This window comes from Camarhynchus parvulus, chromosome 1 (genome assembly GCF_901933205.1).
Source record: "Camarhynchus parvulus chromosome 1, STF_HiC, whole genome shotgun sequence".
NCBI classification, from domain to species: domain Eukaryota; kingdom Metazoa; phylum Chordata; class Aves; order Passeriformes; family Thraupidae; genus Camarhynchus; species Camarhynchus parvulus.
This window is the reverse complement of record NC_044571.1, coordinates 94,750,603-94,773,558: the sequence shown is the minus strand read 5'-3', so window position 1 is coordinate 94,773,558 and position 22,956 is coordinate 94,750,603. Positions and strand designations below refer to the sequence as shown.

Below are 22,956 nucleotides of genomic sequence, written 5' to 3'. Positions count from 1 at the left end.
TTACACTATCTCCTAACTGACTGGCGGGTGGGTTTTTTTCCCTGTTGGCAAGGGTGGTGGTGTGTGCTGTGGGAGACTATGTTAAATTTTCAATATTTTTTGTTGTTGTTTGTTTGTTTTTGTTGATTGTTCTTCTAAGCAAGCTCTGTCTCGCAGCTGACTGAACTGAAATTTCTGTCCTACAGGAAACTCCAAAGTTGCATTTAGAATACAAGCAGTAGCCTGTCTTCGGTAGTACAGAAACCAGGGGGTTTGCATTTTATCTTTTTGTAAAGGTTAGAGCGTCCCAGGAATGTCAGGAAAGCTGGATACATCTGTGTCATGTCAAGGCAACTGCAATTTCTCATAGGGCAATTAATAGCTTACAGGTATTTTGCTTGCCTAACTCAACCTCCTGCATAACAACAAAGCTGTTGAACTTTGCCACTTCATTGTCATGCTGAGGTCTTAAACTTGAATGATTAAAAAAAAAAAAAGTGAAATCTTCATTTGAAATCCATAAACAATGATCAGCTGCCCTAAAGTGCATTCTGTTGATTAATGAATTTGCACTTTAGAAATGCTCTGAAAGGGTTTATCAGATGTGCTACAGCATCTAGTCCCTGAATCCCATTACCTTGCAAAGTCACCAGCATTCAAATTCAGTTACAACACTCTTGGAAAGCTGCTGTAATGTCTGCCCCTTTCCCTTCTTCCTCAAGGTCTGATTTGCAAGAGAAGGTATTTAATGGATGTGAACCATTCAAAGGTGGGGGTTGATAGTTACTTTCCATCCCTTGCTTGTACCTTTCTTGTTGAGCTCAGCCTTGGTTGCAATATGTGTGGTGGTACAGGCTTGTAACTGCCCAGCCATGAAGTGCTGGAGATTCCTAAAGGGAAAAAAATTCTGGTTTTCTCACTTTTCAGAAGAAAGCTGCTGGTGAATTAGAGATGGAATAGTCTATCTAAGCTGCCAATCTTTGGGATTGCTATTTTAAGTTAGCCTGGTTGAAACCCTTTTAAGTTTCTCTTGCATTCCCTTGTGGCATCTCTAAGAGAAGTTATTCCCGAGAATTCGTGCTTCAAAACCTCTGTGGGAATAAGTGTGGGGTAGCATGGGTGTAGTGTAAAAACAGTACAATGAAAGTGTCACCTGATGTCCTAGGGTGATGTTATGATGCTTGTATCCCCATTTTTGTGTTCTGTTTATGCTGGATATTATGTTCTGTGCCTTCAAGACTGGCTCTGAAGAGTGAAAGTTTTGTTTTGGTTTCTTATCAGCTGCTCCCCGACGGGTGGCAGGACATAGAGACAGGGCAGTACATGGGTGCTGCTTTTGCTTTTTGCTTTGCTCTTGCTTCTGCTTTACTCCTGCTTTGCTGTCGCTTCTTTTCTCCTGCTCATTAGTTAGTAGCTAAGCAGTCCAATTTTTTCCTGGACTTTCTCCTTTCCCTTTTTTTGGACCTACTCGAACCTGCTCCAGACTGGGACCTGGGAAACACTGAGAGTTTGCGCCCTATGGCTGCAGCAGCTGCCCCAGCGCTGGAGGGACTGATAACAGAGCGACCACCCCCAAGAGAGACTTTCTGAATTTGTCATCTTTTTCAGAGCGGTGAAAGAGTGGTGTCATCTGGTATTGTTCATTTTGTGTGATGGGGGGTGCTGTGCCTGTTAAATAAACAGGTTCTTTCCACTTCTCTCAGAGGAATCCTTCCTGAACCAGTTGGGGGGACGAGCCATGTGGGTTTGCTTTCTGGAGGGGCCCCCTTTTGGAGGTTTTCTCCCAAATTTGCGCTAAACCAGGACACTTGGTCAGCGTGATTTCATTGCAGCTCTGAGGGGCTGTCATGCCCTAAAAGCTGGGGAAATACTCAAAGGTGTAGGAGGGCTTTGTACCGGGCACATAGTGACACAGGACAAGGGTGAACAGCTTCATACCGGAAGAGGGGAGGCTTAGATTAAGGATTAGGAAGAAATCCTTTACTGTGAGAGTAGTGAGGCACAGGAACAGATTGCCCATAGATGCTTTTGATGCCCCATCCCTGGAAGTGTTCAAGGCCAGCCTGGATAGGGATCTGAGCAACCTGGTCTAGCAGAAGGTATTCCTGCCCATGGCAGGGGCTGGAGATGGAATGAGATGATCTTCAAAGTCCCTTCCAACCCAAACCATTCTATGATGCAATATGTGATGTGAAAACATTTTAAGATGGGCATGTGCTCCTGTAGTTTCTGTTTGTGTGTAACAGGATGTGTCAGGCTCATAGCTTTTGAGAGAATCAACTGAGGTATAATCGCAACTTGTTAGCAGAAAGCTTTAACCTACACATCCAGGTCAAAAGTGCATGTTTGTTTTCCCCAATAAGCATTGAATATATTACTTTCGTTCTGAGCTGTTGTAAGTAGAACTTAAAGCTTTGCTTAGAATCTCTTATCTTTTTAAATTATTTTCTGATCTTAAAAATGGGAACAGTAATAGTTTCTTCCTCTAGGTGATAATTAATGTCAAGACATCACTGAACAAATTAGAAAAAAGTATAATTATTGTTTAAAGCAAACTAAGTCACATTTATCACCAGGCTGACTATATATATTTAGTTTGCTGGTAATGTCTTGGTGAGGGGGCTACAAGGGTGGCTTCCCTGGAAAGCTGCCATAAGCTTCCCATACACTGATAGAGCCACGGTCAGCTGGTTCCAAGATGAACCCACTGCTGGCCAAGGCTGAGCCCACCAGCAACAGTGGTAGCACCTCTAGGGTAACATATCTGAGGAGAAAAACCCCTTACACTAATGCAGCCAAAGAGATAGGAAAGAATTTGTGAGAGAAAAAGCACTACAGACACCAAGGTCAGTGGAGAAGGTGGGGCAGGTGGTGCTCCAGGTACCAGAGCAGAGATTCCCCTGCAGCCCATGGTGCTGACCATGGTGAGGCAGCTGTGCCCCTGCAGCCCATGGAGGTCCATGGGGATGCAGAGACCCACCTGCCAGAGCAGATGGATGCCCATAGGAGGCTGTGATTTGTAGGAAGCCCAAGATGGAGCAAACTCCTGGACAGAGGAGCCCACACTGGAGCAGGTTTGCTGGCAGGACTTTCGACCCTGTGGAGAACCCACACTGCAGCAGCATGTTCCTGAAGGATTGCACCCCATGGAAGTGACCCATACTAGAGCACTATGTGAAAAACTGAAGGCTGTGTGAAGAACTAATGGAAAAGTTCATGGAGGACTGTTTTCCATAGGAGGAATCCTATACTGGAAGCAGGGGAAGAGTGTGAGGAGCCCTTCCCCTGGGAAGGTCACTGGGAGGGAGAGGGAAGAGAAAACCAGGCGGAAAGTTAGGCCTGAGAATAAATGAGGGGTGAAGGGAAGGTGTTTTGACATTTGGTTTTGTTTCTTATTGACTAACTCAGTTTTGATTGGTAATAAATTAAACTAATTTCCCCAAGTCAAGCCTGATTTGCCCATGATGGTAACGGTGAGTGATCTCTCCCTGTCCTTATTTCAACCCATGAGCCTTTTGTAATATTTTCTCTGTCCTTGCTGAGGAGGGCAGAGGATGGGAGAGACAGAGCAGTACCCACCCTTTGGTGGGTACCTGGCACCCATCCAGGGTTAACCCATCACACTACATTAGGTTTTTTCCTTGGGTTTGGTTTTTTCTTTTTCTTCTTTCTCTTTGTAAAAAGCATGGAAAGTCTTCCCTGCTCTCTGGGCACAGAATTAATCTCAGTATTATCTCAGTTAAAACACCAGACAGGGAGGTACCGCCCAAAGAAGCTGCCTGCCTTTCTGCTAGAAACATACCCAGGGGAAGTTACTGAAACTGTGCCCTCACCCCGACATTAAATAAAAGACTAATCTTCTTAAAGTCTCCTCTAGCCTAGCAATCTCTTAAGGGGCTGGATACATGATTAAAAACAGAAGGAAAGCAGCTGTCTTTTTATCCGTTCTCAATTATTCTGTGGTAGTTGATAGGTGTTGATTTCCTGGGAATGTCATGGTGATGGAGGTTACATTTCCCTGTGTTGTTGGGACTCACTGTTCGGAGGGGGGGTTAGTTGAATGCTGCAGTGGCAGCTTTGGAGATGGAAAGAGTGAGCCTCATTTTCTGCAATTTCATCTGATGATGAAGGGCTGGCTTTTCTTTGGAAACATGCAGCTAAAGGCCAAAAAAACAGCTATCCAATGTCAGGGCAAGAAAGGCCTCTTTAATTACCTTTTTCTTGTTGGCTTTTTCCCCCTCTCCTTTCTGTGTACCTCACCAGCTGGTGGTCAGGGGCATTTAAGAACAAGCTTAATTAGAAAGTCAAAAATAACCCCTTGCTTTTTCCTGCTGTAACTTAGTGAGTGAAGTCCAATAAGTATTGCAGGATTGTTCTTTCACTGCTCTCCCCAGTCCTCACTGCTTCATTTAAAATGTGAGTTACTAAATTATTATTAGTAAATGGGAGACGATTGTGAGTGTTGTGCTTGCATTCTGAGCTAGTTCTGCCTATGAGCCACAAGGAGTCTGATTGGAAGTGCCCGGCTCTCCCAGCTGGGTTTCAGGGAAAGCTTACAAATTTGCAGGTTTTATAGGGGCATTTTCTGTTCCTTCTGCCACCCCTACTGATTTGCTTGTCTAATTAAATGGGTGATAAGTGCAAGAGGGGCAATAAACCATCCCCCCTTGCAGTGGCACTGACTGTCAGTCACCAGGAGCACCTACTGTGCTCCTCTGTAAGTCCAGCTACCTTTTCTTCAAATGTAAGGTTCAGGGAAATTTAACTTCCAGCCCAAGAAATAACCCACACCTGAGAATGGATTGGTCTCCGTGCCCTGGCAATACCTACAGCTACTGCCATTAATCTGGGCCTCTGCTCCAGCACCTGTAGACAATTAATCTTGCAAGAAGGTAAGAGAAAGAAGGGTTGTTTGGAAAGCATTCCAAGTTGTTATTTAAGTGAATAGAGGGATAAAAGATTAGAGGATGTCTCACTTCTCTTAAAACAGGCTAAGTATTCAAAGTAAATTTCCACACGTAGTATTTTTCTTAAATGAAAAGTCAACAAAAAACAAAGAACTGTGACTCTGGATCTCTCTGGTTTCTGTTCTGCAGCCCTCTCCCACGGCAGCTGTGTGACACAGAGACAGTGCATAATGCAAAGAAGCATCATTCACAGAATCTGGAAGTGTGTTTTAAAGTAAAATCTCAGGCCCAAGTACATTCAGCTGGTCATGTGCTTGCATATGTGTAAACTTCTTTGGTTAATTCTTTTAGGTTGGAATGATATGTCAGTGGTGAGCTGTGCCTTCTGCTACATCCAACACAAATTGCTCTTAGGCTGAACTCAGAGCTGAAACAACCTTCCTCATGCTGAAAATAGTAATTGGGCTGTTCCCACTAACCAACCACAAGTAACTACTCTCATTTTGGAAAATTTTGAGGTTTCAGGCGTCCTGACCTGTGGTAACATAGTTACTAAAATTCAAACTGTGTGAAAGTCAGGTATTTTAAGTTGTTAGATTTGTGGTTTATTTTTTCCTCTGGACATTAGACTTTAAAGAATCAGACACCTTGCATGAGTGATAACCTAAGCACACAAGTGTTACTCACTTCTGGGATCTGAAAGTGCATTTTATTATTGTGCAGGATACAAGTTTTAGTATGATACCCCAAAGTAAAAACATTCATGCTTCTCCTTTAGGGATGCTAGCTGTAAAAAAATCCAGTCTTATTGATGAAAAAACTCTCATCCCCACCCATTACTGGAACAGGTCCATTGTCCATTCCTTCCGTACACCCCTCCTTCGCTACGGCTCAGTCCCAGGAGTGCTTTGGGCAAGCAGTGCACTCCAAGCAGGATTTCCCTTTCTTTTGCTTTGTGCAGCCTCCCTTTCCAATAAATTTTTGCTGAGCGAATCCTTCATCTGTAGTGATGCACCAGTGTCCGCTGGTGAGAGAGTTTCACTTACTCATTTAGAAACACTTCCACCAATGTGAACTGTTGTTGCTTTTTTGCATGCTTTTGATTTCCTTTTAGTTCTAAGCATCTTAAGGAACGTAGATGGGATCTGATTTTTTGAGGCTCTGATCCAGTATCACTCCACTTGGAGCCCTGCAGGAGAGATGGGAAGTGAGTGCTTCTGAAAGCCAGGCTGCTTCTCTTTTTATTTGTCTGTAGAAAGAACTGATTGTAACTTCTGGAATGTTTTTACTTTTATGAGCTGTTGTCTCTTTACCTGCCTTGACTTTGAATCTCCTGATTTCTGAGCAACTGTATCTAAAAAGCCTGTATGGAAGTAGGGCTTCAGCAAAAAAAAATTCCCAAAGTAACAAGTACCTATTTTAGAAGTTCCTGAAAACCTGAAAATGTTTAATTAAAATTCATGGCACTTCCACCAGCACCAATTTCTCTATTTGCGTCTGTAGTATAATAAAATTTAAAACTGTCTCATATAGTTTCCTATGCATTTCCTATGCCATTTGATCACATGCAGGGAAAAATTACAGTAGTAACTTCTCTCTCCTCTTTGAGTATTTAGAAAAGGGAACCCAAACATAAACACATTCCATTCACACCAGCATACCTGAGATGCAATCATTTTTACAAATGCAAAGTGGTACCCTTCAAAATACCTAAACAGCCTATAGATTTTGAAGTACATTCTTTAGTTGTTCAGCAGTGAAACTGGGCTGTTTATCAACTAGAAGTTGCTATCTGACACCTGCTAATGTAACTCACCTGAGTTTACTTATAAAATAATGTAGGTACTTTGGTTATGAGTTGACAATTAAAAAAAAAGAGGGAAAGAGGCGTCAGAGTGTGAAGTTTGAAAGCAGCACAGAATCACAGAATTATTTGGGTTAGAAGGGTGCCAAATAAGGTGCCACCAAGCTCTGGCCATTGTTGTTAGGTGGATGGCGCCTCTCAGTTTTTTTAAAGGCAAGATCGGTTGGCCTTGTCAAAAGATGGATTTAACTTAAATTCTCTTTTATAAAGTCTGCCATGCTCTTTTTTTGCCTGTAAAAATCCCAACAGTGATCCACCAAGTCATTTTGTCTTTCTAAAAGAGACAGAAGCACAGAAATTCCACAGGGACTATTGAATTGAAAAAACGCAGTTCTCAATAAGCAGAGAGAAAATGTATTTCTCTAAAAATTACCTCTAGGACTATGTTTTCATAATCAAGTCCCTGACTATGTCATGTCCAACAGACCAGAAATTTAAAAGACGTTATCAGAGGTAGATGTATCACAAGAAGTTAGGTACTCCAGTATTTGTTGTATACCAAAACACAGTGTTTACAGGTCACTGTTATTTGTGGGGCTTCCACTTAACCCTCCAGCAGGGGACTGAGCCCACATCTCTTTTCTCCTTGAATGCTGAAATTGTTGGAGTTCTCAGTAAAATGATGGCTTTTTTTGTGGAGGCCTTGTGTTGTTGGATCAGACGTGTCAGAGAATATCTCAGGATGAGGTGAGAGAAAATGACTTTTTGGGATGCCGAGGGAGCTTTCACATGAGATGGACCTTAAGCTGGTCAGCAGTGCCAGGCCTCAGACAGTTAAGCTCATACCAGCCCCAGAAGTGTGCAGTCTGTCCCTGGAAATGCAGCCAGAGGGGTGTTCAGCCACTGTAAGATGCAGCAGAGGTTTTGTGAATGACAGCGGGACCAAGGGATGGACACAATATCCATCAACAGTTGAGGGTAGGGATGCTGACTTCTCCTTGTGCACTGAAAACTCAGTGCTGCAAGGTCTCTACTGTTATATTTTGATTTAGGAATGTAGAAGAATGAGGTTAATGCATTTATGCAACATTCATGGTGAAAATATTTTAAGACAACCTTCTCTGTGTAACTATCTTGACTCTTCCCAGCTCCTTCAGTTAGAGTCCGCACCAGCGTGAATGCAATTTCCATGCATTGTTTCAGTCTGGAAATGAAACAATTTTCATTAATGGAAACCTGGTTCTCAAGCAGAACAATTAGACCCACTTCAGGCTGAAAAAAGATAAAAGCATGCTAATTTGGATGGAGGACTCTTCTTTCAAGGCAGCCAATTGAGTCATCAGCCAGCCACCCACCTGACTGTCTAACAGGTAATTAGGAGATAGTCCTCTTTTTAGTGTCGAGCGTGTGCGTAAACCTCCACACAGTGGTGTCACTGCCCATTGGGACTTCCAGGGGAAAGAGCTAGGCAGTGGCAAAACAGTGAGGAGAGCACATTTGTCAGACGGTACCCAATGAACTGACTTCTTTTTTTATTTAGCTTATTATTTTTGTCTTTTCAGCAGCTACCTGAAGTTTCGGGCAGTAAAGCCATCATGGCCGACCTGGGCTGCAAAAAACCCAGCGACTGCACTGTCTCCAGGCTCCTCAGCGTAGTGGAGAGTGAACTTCGGGCTGGAAGAGACAAAGGCGACCCCACGGAGAAACAGCTCCAGGTTGTCTTGGAGGATGCGACGCTATGGCAGAGATTCAGGGAAGTCACTAATGAGATGATCGTGACCAAGAATGGCAGGTAAGTGATCTGCTCAGCACTGCGGGCTCAGTGAAGGTGACAGCCAGGGGGGTTAAGCTCTACAATAATAAACTGTGTATGCAGGCTCGAGAGAACTGCAAGGAGCACACCAGAGTTTATAGGGGACTGCAGCCTTGCAGTCTGCTAAAACCACAGTATGAACAAGATGGGGTGACCCTGCTTCTTTTTGGCCACTGCCAAACCATTCCTCCTATGAAGCATGCTGGAAAAATATATAGGCTAACTTGTGATTGCACAAAAAGGAAACTTTTGCAAAGGAATATCTCTTAAAACCTTTGTAATGACTTTTTATGCTAATAATCATTGGTGTATATTAGCAAGTCCTCACCTGTAGGCTTCAAATTACTGCACAGAAGCAGATTGGTATTGTTAGACCCAGCTGCAGTTCCCATCCCTCTGGCCTTGGGTATTAACAGCTTGTACAAGCAGTTTGTACCAGAGTGGATGCAGTAAAACTGCCCTACATGCTCTATATGTATGTGCAGTCTGAATTGCATGGTCCCACAGTTGTTGCTGGTGCCCTTAGAAACAAGTGTGGAATATTGTTTAATACACACTGTTTTAGAAGGACAAAACATTGTGGTATAAATGGACCACATGTCTTACTATTTGGGGAACATAGAAAGGCACAGGAAAAGAGTAAAAAATCTGGTGAGAAGGATGCTAATTCTGAATCAGGCACTAGCTTGAAGAAAGCTCTCTACAGAGGTTCTGCTCAGAACTGGACTGACAGCAGAGTCCAGCCCATAACAGACAAGCAGCTACTAGAATAAGATTTGCACAGTGGTACTAAGGTTTTTATTTAATTTATCCTCGCCAGCCTTTTGCTGCCCCCCACCCCAGCTGTTCCCTCAACATGCACCTGTTTTACAAGACCTCTCAGGAGATCCACATAGGAGAGAGGAATTAAGAGATGGAGAGAAAGATTTACTCATGTGGTGTAATTTTGCAGACTTAGCAGAATTTGTGGATGAAATTAGTGTTGACTGTAACTTGATGAGGGACATAGGTGAAAGCAGTAAAAATGAAAAAATCTTGTCTTTTGACTCAGCAAGGTGATTCTCCAGAGAGGAGTTACCTTCTCAAAGGACCAGCTCTTGGTGTAAGAGCACTATTGCCATTCTGATCCCTCCTAATAACATATACTGATAGACATCTGCTGCTGAGATTCTTTTTGTATTGTGAAGCTGATTTTACTTCATTTAAATTGCTTTGAAAACTGCTGTTAGGCTACAGATAACTTCTAAGTGGACTTTCACTTGGTGTATAGTAGCTTAAACTGTCTCCTTAACAGTGTAAGTGACTAAAAATGAGGTAAGATGGGTTTGTTTCTGATTTAATTAAATTGGTACAAAGAGTCACATTACCAACAGGGTTTTTTCAGTTTTTTTCCTTGCAGCTAATGAAAATTATGACTTCACGGTGATACTAGTTCTTTCTGAAATGTCAGGGTGAGTGTATAGATAAAATATTTTTATAATGTTGATAACGGAATATTTTGTTATCTGAATATGCCTGAGTACTTTTTATTTCATTGTGTAAGCTGCCTGATTTTTAAATTTTAACTTATACACTCCTTATCAGCCTGATTCTACTTTTCCTATAGCCAGTGACATCTCTAGAAATGTCAGTGAGAGCAGCAATAGAATTCTTTATGATCAAACTACTGCAAAATTAAAAATTACAAAAGTATGTCACACTGTCATTTGCATGAATACTTTTAACATAGTTACTGTAGCAGAGACTATGAAAAAGGATCTCTGCATTTCTGAAAGTATTTTTCATCCAAAACCACAGCATCACACTAATACAAAGAAAATACAGACTGTGGACTGCAGGAAAGAACTCTGAACCATGCTATTCAAAAGGAGACAAACTTGAGACAATTTCCTGTGATTGCTGAGTTTTTCTCAGGTTCAGGATTCTTCAGTGATTGTTGCCAGAGAGATTCTCAGTAGAAAAAATATTGATCTTGTTCTGCTGCTGCTAAATGAGTACAACTAAACCATTCTTGCTGAAGGGTAGATGAATGCTTTTGAAAACTGTGTTCTACAATGAAAGAGAAGAATCAGCCTGAACTTTTGTGTGTGAAAATGAAAACAGTTGGTGTGGACAGACACATTGTCAGCAAAGCTCAGAAATTAAACAGAAACCCGATATGGGAGTGTCCCAGAGAACTAAAGTCTAATTGATTAGTGATCCTCAAGTGTCAAATTCTAGCATGCACAATTCTATCTGCTCTGAGTCATCTCTAATTGGTACCGAGGGTCCCAAAATGTCAGTTAGATGAACCAACTTCAGTGTTAATATACAGATATGCCTCTGTGGCTGTATCATCCTTCATTATAATAATCACCTATCCTAGCGATATGCCTAGGGGAAATAGATGTATTCTGAACAGGATAGATATCATTAAAATTGAAACATGTGCTATATCACAAAATGCATCTCAATGGGTACAGCTGATACAGTGGGAAACCATCTCCTATTTTACTCAGACCTATTGTATTAAATTGACACTTCAATATCAAATACAGTGTTATCTGACTGAATAGGTTTCCTCTTTCACTGTTTATACCATACTAGCTAGGCAGTATCCTGAGACTTTGCAATCCCTGTTAGTGCCTGGAGACAGGTAGGTGCCACTATTCCCCTCTGCATATGGGGAGAATCCATAGGGGATCAGTGCAGGCAGCCATGAGTGGGGGAAAAGAAGGAAAAGAAGCCTTTTCCAGGTTTGAATGCTAAAGCAGCTTTACTGGTTACTGCACATCCAAGTTTGATATCAAACATCTTCCCACTCAAGGTCTGTACTGTAGAGTAATTGCAGCAGATTTGCTCTAAATAAATTGAAGAAGCTGAAGTGCTTGGCTATTGCAGAAATGGAGGTCACATGTGCACCTACCTGATCATTGAAACAAACACTCTGACTGGTACAAATTTGGAGAAATCACAATTTGCCATGCTAAACAACAGATTTTAACAGTAAAGCCACTTAATCAGCAGAACATGTTAGGTGGTAAGTTTTCCATTGTTAGAGTCTGTACAGTCAAAACATGCTGGTCCAAGTGAGGCAGGGAATTACTGGGAGTGAAGCTGGTTAACATAGGGAAGTGCTCTAATCTTAGTGCTACAGGAGGTTAAAATTGATGGTAACAGTATTCTCTTCTGGATTGGTCTATAGGTCCTTTGGGGATAAACTAGAGCCTCTCAAATAAAAAGGCAGAGCAGCCTGCCTGCATTGTGGGAAGAGGAATTAACAATCTGCATGTAACACAAACAGCTCTGCATAATCTAGTGAAATTAAATTTTCATGTGGATTAATTTTCTCCTCTAATCAAATATCAGCTATGTATCTAAATATTTTCCTTTGAACATTGACTGGGGGAGATCTAAGCATTGGAAGGAGAAATGCATCCATACTTTTTATCACATCCCAGTTTGATAACTGGTACATCCTGGTCAGAAAGACATGCGTAGAGTGTAAATCCATCACTAAGCTTCCATTTAATTAGGAAGATTGTGGTTCACAGTACCTTGGAGGCCAGTGAAGAGTGCTGTTCCTGTGAAGAGTACTGGGATTAAAGCTTTTCATTACCTTTGTTGGTGACAGGGGCACACCCTTAGCAATCTTGCCAGCAACGCCTAGCTGTGTGCTCTGGTTGACATGTGGAGGGAAGGGATGTCATCCAGAGGGATCTGGACAGGCTTGAGAGCAGAGCCTGCGTGAACTTCATGAAGTGAACTTTTTGGTTCTGCATTAAAATGCAGGCTGGGTGGAGAATAGGTTCAGAGCAGCCCTGAGGACAAGGACTTGGGAGTGTTGGTGGACCAGAACCACAACACGACCCAGCAATGTGCACTGACAGCCCAGAAAGCCGAACGCATCCTGGGCTGCATCTAAAGCAGCATGGCCAGCAGGGCAAGGGAGAGGATTCTCACTCTCTGCTCCACTCTTGTGAGAACCCACCTGGTGTGCTGCATCCAGCTCTGGGGTCTCCAGTACAGGAAGGACATGGACCTTTTGGAGCAAGTCTGGAGGAGAGAACCTCTCTTATGAGGAAAAGTTTAGGTAGCTGAGGTTGTTCAGCCTGGAGAGGAGAGAGACCTTATAGCAGCCTCCCAGTACCTAAAGGGGGCTGCAAGAGAGCTGGAGAGGGACTTTTTCTAAGGACACATAGTGATACAAGGGGTGGTGAGGCACTGGAAAAGGCTGCCCCAAGAAGCTGTGGATGCCTCATCCCTGGAGGTGGCTCAAGGCCAGGTTGAATGAGGCTCAGAGCAACCTGGTCTAGTGGAAGGTGTTGGTGACACCAATCCAGGGACTGGGACAAGATGATCTTTAAGGTCCCTTCCAACCCGAACCATTCTATGATATCTTCTTCAATACTGCACTGACATGGTATCAGCAAGTATTAATATTAGATGAAAAACCTCAAATTTCTCAAATTCTGTCTTTTCCTGTCAGCAGAAGGTGCTGAATGTATGCAGCAAAAACTATATCAAGGTATCCAGAAAGGTGAGTGGGATGTCATGATTGTTAGCAATTTGCATTTGTGTGTCACTAGACAATATGACTGCAGGGGCAGAGACTTCCAGTGTCCTTTAAGACAGCCTGGAGTTTCAGCTCCCTTCTTATGTATTTTGGATGTCTTATATGGCTACCTAAGCCTCGAAAGCTACTTTACCTTAGCCCCATAGCTATGGATCTCAGGCCATTCCTCTGGTTGCTTGGTATACTCTCTCTGTACCCATAGAGAAAAGGAACCTAGAGATTCATTGGCTTTCATTGGAATTTATGGTCCATAAAAATGTGGCATGAAGAAATGGCAGTTGCCAGGAGAGGTCAGTCTGGAGATGTCTGGGGCAGGGAGGCGGGTTACTCATGGAAGAGGAATGTAGGAGGTGATATGTAATAGCAATTACATGTATTCTTTGACAAGTTAAGAAGCTTAATGAATAGGATACCTTTGCTGGGAGACACCTGTTCTGATGTCCACACATTATTCCCAGTTTCTCCAAGTGTTGGAGCCCTACTAGCGCTATTGCTTCAGACTTTCAGGTGCCAATTCAGAGCTGTGTGGCATCGATCACAAGCACTGGGACAGATAGAAAACCACTGAAAGTCAAGCTGTGAGCTCCTGCAAATCTCCTTTACAAAAGAAAGAAATAATAATAAAAGGGGATTGAGAAAAGGTGGCATTGGACCTTTGGGCACAAAAGGAGCATTTTCCCAAAATTAAACAAAGACAGGATTTCAGTTTTAAACACACGAGATAGTGGAAGGCTGGGTAGAAGTTAAGAGCTTGTGTGTAAGATGAAACTAAAAGCAATAGGACACGGTCAAGCTGCTGAGGTCAGGGAATATGGAAGTATGGGACCAAATTACTTGAGAAACTGCCAAGTGCAAGGTCTGATGGCAAGGGTGGATTGAAGGAAGGGAGGATGGTTTTTTATACTGAGCTAGTTAGTGAGCATCTGGAAACAAACATACTGAGGAGAGTCTTTCAAGAGCAGTTTCCAGCCATGTTACCCTTTTTTGTTTCCCTGGCCAGGCGGATGTTCCCTGTTTTGAAGATCAGTGTGTCAGGCTTGGATCCAAATGCCATGTATTCCTTCCTGCTGGACTTTGCTCCGACTGATGGCCACCGCTGGAAGTACGTCAATGGAGAATGGGTGCCAGCTGGGAAACCAGAGCCACCAAACCACAGCTGTGTCTACATCCACCCAGACTCTCCCAACTTTGGGGCCCATTGGATGAAAGCTGCCATTTCCTTCAGCAAAGTCAAACTTACCAACAAGCTCAATGGGAGTGGGCAGGTATGGCCTGATGTTTCCACACCACCTCTTGGCTTCAATTGCAAGCACCTACCAATCAAGAAATATCAAGGGTGCATTTATGTAATTATAGAAGCCCTTACAGGTCTCTTCACCCACAGATGCCAATTATTCTATGGAGGCCAAATGTAAACAGGGATAAACAGGCCTTAATTGGCACTTTCAGATTCTAATGGACTTCTTGATGTTAAGAGAGACAGAGTGCTGTGGTTTACTTAATTGTCAGGGGTCTTTTCAGAGTTGGTCTTGTGTGCTGTGGATTTTTACATAGGACTTCAGAGAAAGGGGGGAAAAATGGCCATGGGTATTAGGTTTTTGTTGTGCTCCCCAATGTTGTTTGGTGTAAGTGGAATGTTGGCAGGAGTCAGATGGCAGAATAAAAGGCTTCTCCTAAATGAAATAATTACTGTGTCTGCTTCTGCATCATGATAATTATCAATATTCTATTGAATCAGCTTTGGCCTTTGGAAAGAAACCACATGTACCAAAAATAAGTGACTTTGAACTGCTTAAAAATGAAAACAGGAAAATTAGTTTTGTTTCATATTTTATTTTTGATGATGCATCTAAAGGCAAAATGTTGCACAAGACCTTTTGTTTGCTTGTTTGTTTGGTACAAAACTCCTACGGTGGATGATACTTGTCAGCCCAGAATCAACTTCTTTCATGTAAATGTTATATGCTCTCAATCTGTTATTTCCATTAGGTTTATGAGGTACCTCTGTAAGCTTAGTGCTCTAATGAGGTAGGAGATTATCTCAGGTTTTACTGGTTGGAGAACAGGAAGATGATCTGACTTTTCCTTATTCATATATGGAACCAGCACACAAGAATTACTGTAGAGCATAGAACAGGATCTGAATTTGCAAATGCTTGTCGTGTGTCCAGGATTTCAGAAAAGTCAAAAGCCTCAGAAAAATATGCATGGGGGGAAAAAAGCTACAGGAAACTTGGAGGGTCAAAGAGTACTTGGGGAAAAAACCAGGGGAACACTCTGTATATATATGAAGGAGAGCAAAATAATAGAAAGCAGGAGAGGAAAACCATATGAGAAACAGAACCCAAACAAAAGTTACTAAACAAGAAGTGACTGAAGCTTCCTTTGCTTTCTTTTGAAATCATGACCACAGTGTTAAAGTAAACCATGTCCCCACTCTGTGCTTCAGCTGCCCCTTCTCTGATGGTTTAGAAAGTAATTGATGACTATCAGTGCTTTATGCTAATAGCTGTGTTCTTTCTTTTATATATACATATATATATATGTATGTGTACATCACTTTGCAAAGTACAAATTTTAAAAAATAATCTTTTTCTTGCACTAGAGCCAATTAAAGGACCTAATAGACTTCCTGGAATCAATGCTATTCACACCTTTTAGTGCCAGGTTAGATGATCTGCCAAGGCCTGTTTGGATACACTTCATCTTGCCCAGAGAGAAGACTGGGTGACTGCCTCAGCTTCCTCCTGACACCTTTTCTGTGATGGTGATTCTGGTCTTCCAGACAGCAGAAGCAGGACTGGGAGTGCCCCTGAGCTGTTTCAGCAGCCTCTAGTGCAGTGGGAGCCCAGTGGTTTGAGGGCCATAGCTGCTAACACAAATACTCACTGCTGCTGCTGCTGCTGCTGCATCCAAAGCCTTAAATCCAGTCCAGTGAAGTCTCATTCTGTTCAGCCTGTAGTTATTGCAGGGGAGGTAGGCACCTGCCCTCCTGCTTTAGGAGTTGCTGGCTGGGGAGGTTCAGCAGCAACAGCTGCTCTGTCACAGAGCCAGAGGTTGGCTGTGAGGTACCAGAGTGACACTGGGGGCTGTCTCTCTGTTTTGTTTCCTGCAGATAATGTTGAACTCCCTGCACAAATACGAGCCCCAGGTGCACATAGTTCGTGTAGGAGGCCCCCACCGGATGGTGATGAACTGCTCCTTCCCTGAGACGCAATTCATAGCAGTGACTGCCTACCAGAATGAAGAGGTAGGTGGTGCCACGCTGTGCACCACTGAGGAGATCTGTTAGAAGCTAATTAACTACAAGACCAGCGTGCCTTTTTCTTGTTTCCCCACCTGTCCCATGCAGTGTAATACTCTATCCACTCTAATACTCTGTCTTTTCTCTGCAGTAGAACATTGACTAATCTAGTGTTTGGCTTCAGTAATAAGCCAGGTTTAGCTTAATATCCTGCCACAGCTATTCCAGACTGGTCCATCTGTCCCGGCATCTCAATCCTTTACTGGAAATAAAAGCCAAACAGCCCTAAAATATCTTTCTCCAGCAATAACTGATAGTCATAATGATAACCCTATCTCTCCATGTTCCGTATAATACATACAACTGCAGAACAACACAATACTTCATGGGAAAATTTCTGCCCTTGAGGGATGCTTTGGACTGTAAGAATTGCTAACTCCTGTGCCACATCCCTTAGCTAATGTTGCTGCAGATTTTATTAGTACTTGATAGGAATTCAGTGTTTAAACTGTCTTGAAAGGGTCCACCATTCCACCACATTTGCCAGACAAGATCATGCCAGGCTGCCCCAGCTGGTGTTTTGCCTGTGGCACTGATCAGTGCACAGCAAAGCGGTCTCCTACGCAGCCTGGGAAACATCAAGTGTGGGGATATATTTTAGGCTAACCCAGACAGTTCCCCTCAGATTACTCTGGAGGATGTTTTGTCAGGTTTCTATTTCAAATTGCCTTCACTAATATGCCTTGTTTTCTGTAAACTCAAGATAACAGCTCTCAAAATCAAGTATAATCCCTTTGCCAAAGCCTTCCTGGATGCGAAGGAAAGGTAAGTTCATCTTTTGATTTTTTTGATCCAGTAGCTTTTTGCTGCTGATATGGTTAAAACCATGACATCACCATATGAAAGATAAATTACATAACTGAATCTTGTTTCTGCTAAATCCACAGTCCCTCCAATGGTATTATCAGGGAGACTATATAATTATTACAGTAGGTGCTGAAATGGGTGAATGTGCTCTTGGGGATCCTGGCACTTATGTCTGTCTACACAGAAAGCCTGAAATGAGATGGTGTGAGCTTCCCCAGTAGTGTTATACCCCACATACGTCCACTACAGTGTACTTGCACTTCAGTGAATCCTGTAATTTGATAGGTCAGGGAGAAAAAATGTTAAATCCAAGTGTCAAAAAGCATAGTTGAAGTGAAATTACAGTGCAACTGTAATGTAACTACACTGCTGTTATTAAGTCTGTGTGATAATTTATGATGCATTTATTAAAGGTAAGGTGTCAGAGATGCTTCCATCAGAAATTAATTGTAGTTTATCTTGCAAAATTTTCCTTGCTTCATCCATGTTAATGCACAGTGGCATCCAAATGATGCACTCCAGCCCATAATTTCTAATTAATTTTGTTTGGACCTGCTTTATCTTCTGAAATGCAAAGCATCCCATGTGCCTGCAGGAGAATCTGTATTTCCTTTAATTCCTCTTACCACTCAAGAAGCTGCTGTGTCTCAGTATCAGGGTTTCCAGCTGGGGAAGGGGGAATGCTGCCTTCAGCTTGCCTGCAAGCAGGAATGGTGCTCACAGGCAGATTTAGAATTCCATGTTCAGCTCCCATATATAGCAAAAAATTAGGAACATTTTTGTTTATGTCGTCAAACAAAAGCTCCAGCTTCCTTTATGGCGGAATGTAGGAAGGTCTACTGCTGCCTAGAAAGGTTAAAGAAGAGGGATTTCCCTCCTTTTTCACTCACTTCTCCAATTTTTAATGAATAGTTCTGGTTATAACTTTTGTAATTTTTCAATGAGAACACTTATCACTAAGTATTTTGCTTTTCAGAAACCATTCTAAAGACGCTCCAGAGACAGTCTCTGAAGGTCAACATATGACATATTCTCACTGTAAGGTTTTTATTTATGTCAACAGCAAGTTTTGTGAGATATGATGGGTGCTGGGAACCTGGACTTTGCTTAACTGGTTCATGCTGATCACTTACTGAGTCCTGAATTATGTTCATAGAGAGGGACCCTTTAAAAAAAAACAAGAGGATTGAAGAGACCTCAAAGTAGGATATAGTGTGAGAGGTCCTGCAGAGGGATCATTTTCCATAAATTCCAGTTTTTCAATATGAAAAGAAATCTAGAATCAAGATGATATATGACATTTTTAGGATTTTCTTACCCCTTTGTTTTTGTATTTGTGAATGTTTTTATCACCTATAAAGTTATCTTTCATTGCTAAACAGGTAAAAAAATGAGGGGAGGCAGAAGTTGCATTTGCTTTACTGATAGTTTTTCTTTCATTTGTTCTTTAACTTTTGTGACATTTTCCCATTGATTTCAGGACTTGTTTTCCATGTTGGTGGATTGGGAGGGGAGTGGAGGGTTACTATTTTTTTGTCAGTTTTTTCACAAACCAGTATCTTGGCATCTGCTTGGTATTTCTTAGGCACAGCTAATTCTGCAAGAAGGCTGGTTATTTCTTAGTTGTACTGTAGCACTTTATTGCAGCAATAGTAATCGTTTTGTTCTCTCTTTCCCCTCAAAGTGGGTGGCTGGTTGATTTCCAACCCAGATCCAACGTGTGCCTCGGGAAGCTCTAATTACCAGTACAGTGGAGCTTTGCCTCTGCCCGCTCCACAGGCTCCCCACAGCTGCGAGAGATATTCAGCCCTGCGAGGCCATCGAGCTGCTCCATACCCACCCTCCTACATGCAGAGGAATCACTCCCCTTCAGGTATTCCTGGAGCACTGCTTTGCTGCCTCTGCCTGCCTGCCCTGTGCCTTAGGTTAGCACAAACCCTGGAGCAAGGCCAAGCTCAGGCTAGTAAAGGGCGTGGTGATTCTCTGCGCAGAACCCTTCAGGCACCCAGGGTGACCGAGGCAGCAAAACAAGAGGGACCAGGAACTGGGTGCACTCTTGGTAATAAATCAGAGTGTATGGTCTTGCTTTCACTACAGCTTCCAGTTATACAAAAAGAGCATTGCAGGTCTTTCAATGCCCTGCCATGACACAGTTGAGTTCTCAAGTCAAAGCAGCTCTCAGGTAGGAGCTGAATTGAGGTGAAGGCATTTTGGTATTGTCAGAACATTCTTTGAGTCCCTTTTCCTTTCTAGATTTGGGTGCAAATGCAGAAATTGATTGTACTTCGATCAGAGGAAGTGAGTCGGAAAGCAGACTAGGGATAAAGTAATCTGCGTGCTAATTATAATTTAGCAAGAATTCCTGATTAATGGAAGTATTTCTCATGGAAGGGTTTGGCTTAAAAGGGATCCTTAAAATCATCCTGTTCCAACCTCCCTGCCATGGGTAGGGGCACCTTCTACTAGACCAGGTTGCCTAAAGCTCCATTCAACCTGGCCTTGAAAATTTCCAGGAATGGGGCAGTATTTATAAAATTTTATTTAGTATTTTAGCTCAAATTATAAGGAAATCTGTATCAAAACATTGTCTGATATATGTCAATTATGAAAAACTATTAGTCAGGCTTGCAGAAATGCAAATCCTAGTCTGTCATGCTGTACCTTCTCATGTATCACACCTGGGATTGCAATGGCACCTTGCTACTCTCTAAACAAACATGGGAATTTTGCCTTTTTACCTGTGGTTGGGACTTCTGTCCTACTACCTGTGGTTGGGCACCTCATGATCAGATTGCTGCCTTAAGCCTGTCCATGTTTTGCTGTCTTAAGACATTGTCTGCAATGTCACTGAGGATTTGTTTGTTGCTTTTTTTCCCTCCCCAAAGTTAACTTATTGGACAGCTCCAGCAATAATCTTCAGGTATTCTCAGGACACGACAGCTGGACTTTGCCATCCTCTCCACACACTAATTTGCTCTCAGTGCCACACACAAAGGGAGGTGCCAGCCCTGGACCCAGGTAAGGTTACAGGAACACTGCTGGTATCAGGAGCACTGAGGCTGGTAGGACTGTCCTGGTGATTTGCCCTTTGTTCCAAACTTTAAACAGTGTCTAGGATTTGAAATGTGTCCTAAGTGCCCAATTCAAGATTCCTGGGCAAATCTTTCTGACAAGCTAATCATCTTCTGCTCTATGGAGCTTCATTTTTTCCAAGCATTGCTGAAAACCAGGATCTTGGAATACGTACAAAGAATTCTGGACTCTACAATCTGTGAGCATTTTAAACCCAAATTATTTTTCTTCCTATATTTCTCATTATTATTCTGCATGAAATGAGGATCCTATTCTAGGAGTAAATGGAATTTAGACCTGGAGAATCAATTAATTATCAAATCTTTTTCCTTATTTTCCCCAAAAGAATGCAGTAATTTCTTCTCTAACTTAGGTGTCAGGAAAATCAGCTGCAATTTCAAATGCACTGTTATCTGATTGAGCAGATGTTCTTCTCAGTGTTTATACCCTAGTAGCTGAGCAGTGTCCTGAGACTTTGTGACCTTCCTCTCTAGAAACTCTTCTGACTCAGCTCCTAAGATGGGAAGAAGAGAAGTCACAGAGGCCCATAAAAAGTCCTTACACTTTGAAATCTCACATATACCTGTACATTGCTCTCCATGCCTCCCTCCAGGGTCACCAGGTGACAGCTACTGGTTATTTTTCACTTAAGATCTTCAAGGCTGGTCTAGTTTGGTAACCTGATTTGAATAGCTGCCTTTGAACAGATAGTGAAATTGACTTTACTGTACCAAGTCTTATGCAGGTGAAATGCTTTGAAATAAGACATTCAATCTGTGCTGCTTTTTTTTCCAGCCACTACCCTTGCCTGTGGACAGTGAGCAACAGTGCTGTAAATGCTGCCAACCCAGGAAGCGAGGTGAACAGCAACCCTTCAAGCATGTTTTTAAGGGGTAATATCCCCTTACCTGCTGCGTCACCAGTGCAAATCCCTCTGCAGGGTATGGTGTCTGGCAGCATGGAAGCACAAGGGGAAGGCACTCTCACCAGACTGACTGACTCTGCGTGGACATCCTCACACTCCTTTTAATGGACAGGCAGCTCCTGAGGGAAGCTCAGCCAACCAAGACGGACACAAATGGCAAATGATCCCTTAGGAGTGCAGTGCAGAAATGTATGCAGGAAAAGGACTTCATCACTTCTCATAATGTACCTTTTGTGTGCCAGCCAAAATGCAAAGGCAGGAAATATTATACGAATCAGCTCATTACTGCAATTTTATGCATTATTCAGGATAATGTCCAGAAAGAATCTTTTTAGTTAGCTTTGCTTCTATATCACATTAAAAATTATCAGAGACAGGAGACTGAGTGAAGCAGACATGGCAGCTGGATACTCGCATGTCATTTTAGAAGTTCCCTCTGTAACTAAATCCAGTGAAAATTGTGAGCAAGTTTGCAACTGGTCATTTGAAGGGACAGCACTGTTTTAAAGGCTTTCTGAATTTCTTACATAGAGGTTTTCACAATACCTGAAACTAAACCCCTCAGGGGATGAAATTAGTCCAACATCCTAATGCCACCTGCATATAGCGTTCTCATCCCCTTCCCTTCTCCAGCTGCTGTTTGCTGTGCGTATGGCGTGGGGACAGTGGGCACACTCAAACTGCTGAAGTGGCCACATTGTAGCAGCAGGGTGAAGGGTAGCTAGTTTAGCATTTAGAGTCTGATGTTACAGTCTTGGAAATGGAAAGCTCCAGTGTTTCAAATATGTGCTATATTTGAAAGGATGGGGGAAAAAACTATAGAAAAAATGTTCAGCTTGCATTTCCACTTTGCTTCAGCTATACAGTATAAATAAACTATGAATACATGGTGTAGTATCTCCTCAGTGCCTTTCCAAGGTGTATACACACAGGCAGTCTTTCTCACCTAACAACCTCTGAGCTATTTAAAGCAGCTCTGCCAGAAGTAAGTTGACAGAAGAGGAATTTTGTATTCCTTGTCCAGTTACTGGGTGTAAGCTCCCGGGCATGGTATTTCATGTCTTCACACCTGTTTCCCTTCTCACTTTGTCTGGTTCAGCTCCCTTTTTCAGGCTACTGCTTTTCCCATACTGCATGAGTGTACAACATTTAGCACAATGGAGTCCTTATCATATCTGGATTTTCTAACCACTACTGTGATGCAAATAACAAGAGTCATCCCCAGTCTTCCTTGTCCTTTCATGTATGTCCTGAGGCAAGCCCTATCAAATTGTCAGAGTAGAGTTTTGCTGTTTGGTCTCTATAAAGAAAAACAAAAGAAATCTGCAAGCTAACTCATGGAGATATGTCCCTGTATAATGAAAGGCCCAGCAGCAATTCTGGTCTGTTTAGAGTCATGTGCATTGGTAGGGCACCATCCCCAGAATAGAAGAAGATTCTCTAAAGCTCCTGTGAGCTATGGTCTCTGCTTCTGCTAGATACAGCAACATTCCCTTTGTTAATACTCAGTTACTGCGTCCAAACTCTGGGAACAGCATTCTATTTTGCGTAGACATTACAAGCAGCAGCAAGGAGACTTTTGATACACATCTGCCTGGTGAACTCAGCAAGCTTACATTTGATATTCTATTACCTGGCCTGGAACCCCCCACTTAAGTTGCTCACAGTGTTATGCATTTTCATGCTTTCTCCATCTGGCTTTTCAGATCATCTGCAGGCAAGTTCATGTGCCAGAATGTACTCAATAACACTGTTAGTTTTGCTGACTTGTGCTGCAATCCCCTAAGATC

General features: G+C 42.5%; 1 protein-coding gene across 1 annotated transcript; it reads left to right on the top strand.

Annotated features, from left to right (window-relative positions):
- Nucleotides 1-8,285: 8,285 nt before the first annotated feature.
- Nucleotides 8,286-21,271, top strand: TBX19 (T-box transcription factor 19). The gene is made up of 8 exons (XM_030954972.1): nt 8,286-8,482; nt 14,059-14,323; nt 16,174-16,308; nt 17,066-17,127; nt 18,146-18,207; nt 18,926-19,042; nt 20,055-20,187; nt 21,037-21,271. The coding sequence occupies exons 1-8, from the start codon at nt 8,286-8,288 to the stop codon at nt 21,269-21,271; spliced, it is 1,206 nt and encodes a 401-aa protein (XP_030810832.1).
- The last annotated feature ends 1,685 nt before the right edge of the window (nt 21,272-22,956 follow it).

What these genes read in the sequence shown, in the direction of transcription:
- TBX19 (XM_030954972.1), top strand. Translation starts at nt 8,286, where the DNA reads ATGGCCGACCTGGGCTGCAAAAAACCCAGCGACTGCACTGTCTCCAGG. An exon ending in ATCGTGACCAAGAATGGCAG is followed by an intron (nt 8,483 to 14,058) that starts GTAAGTGATCTG and finishes TTCCCTGGCCAG; the next exon opens with GCGGATGTTCCCTGTTTTGA. An exon ending in GGTGCCAGCCCTGGACCCAG is followed by an intron (nt 20,188 to 21,036) that starts GTAAGGTTACAG and finishes TTTTTTTTCCAG; the next exon opens with CCACTACCCTTGCCTGTGGA.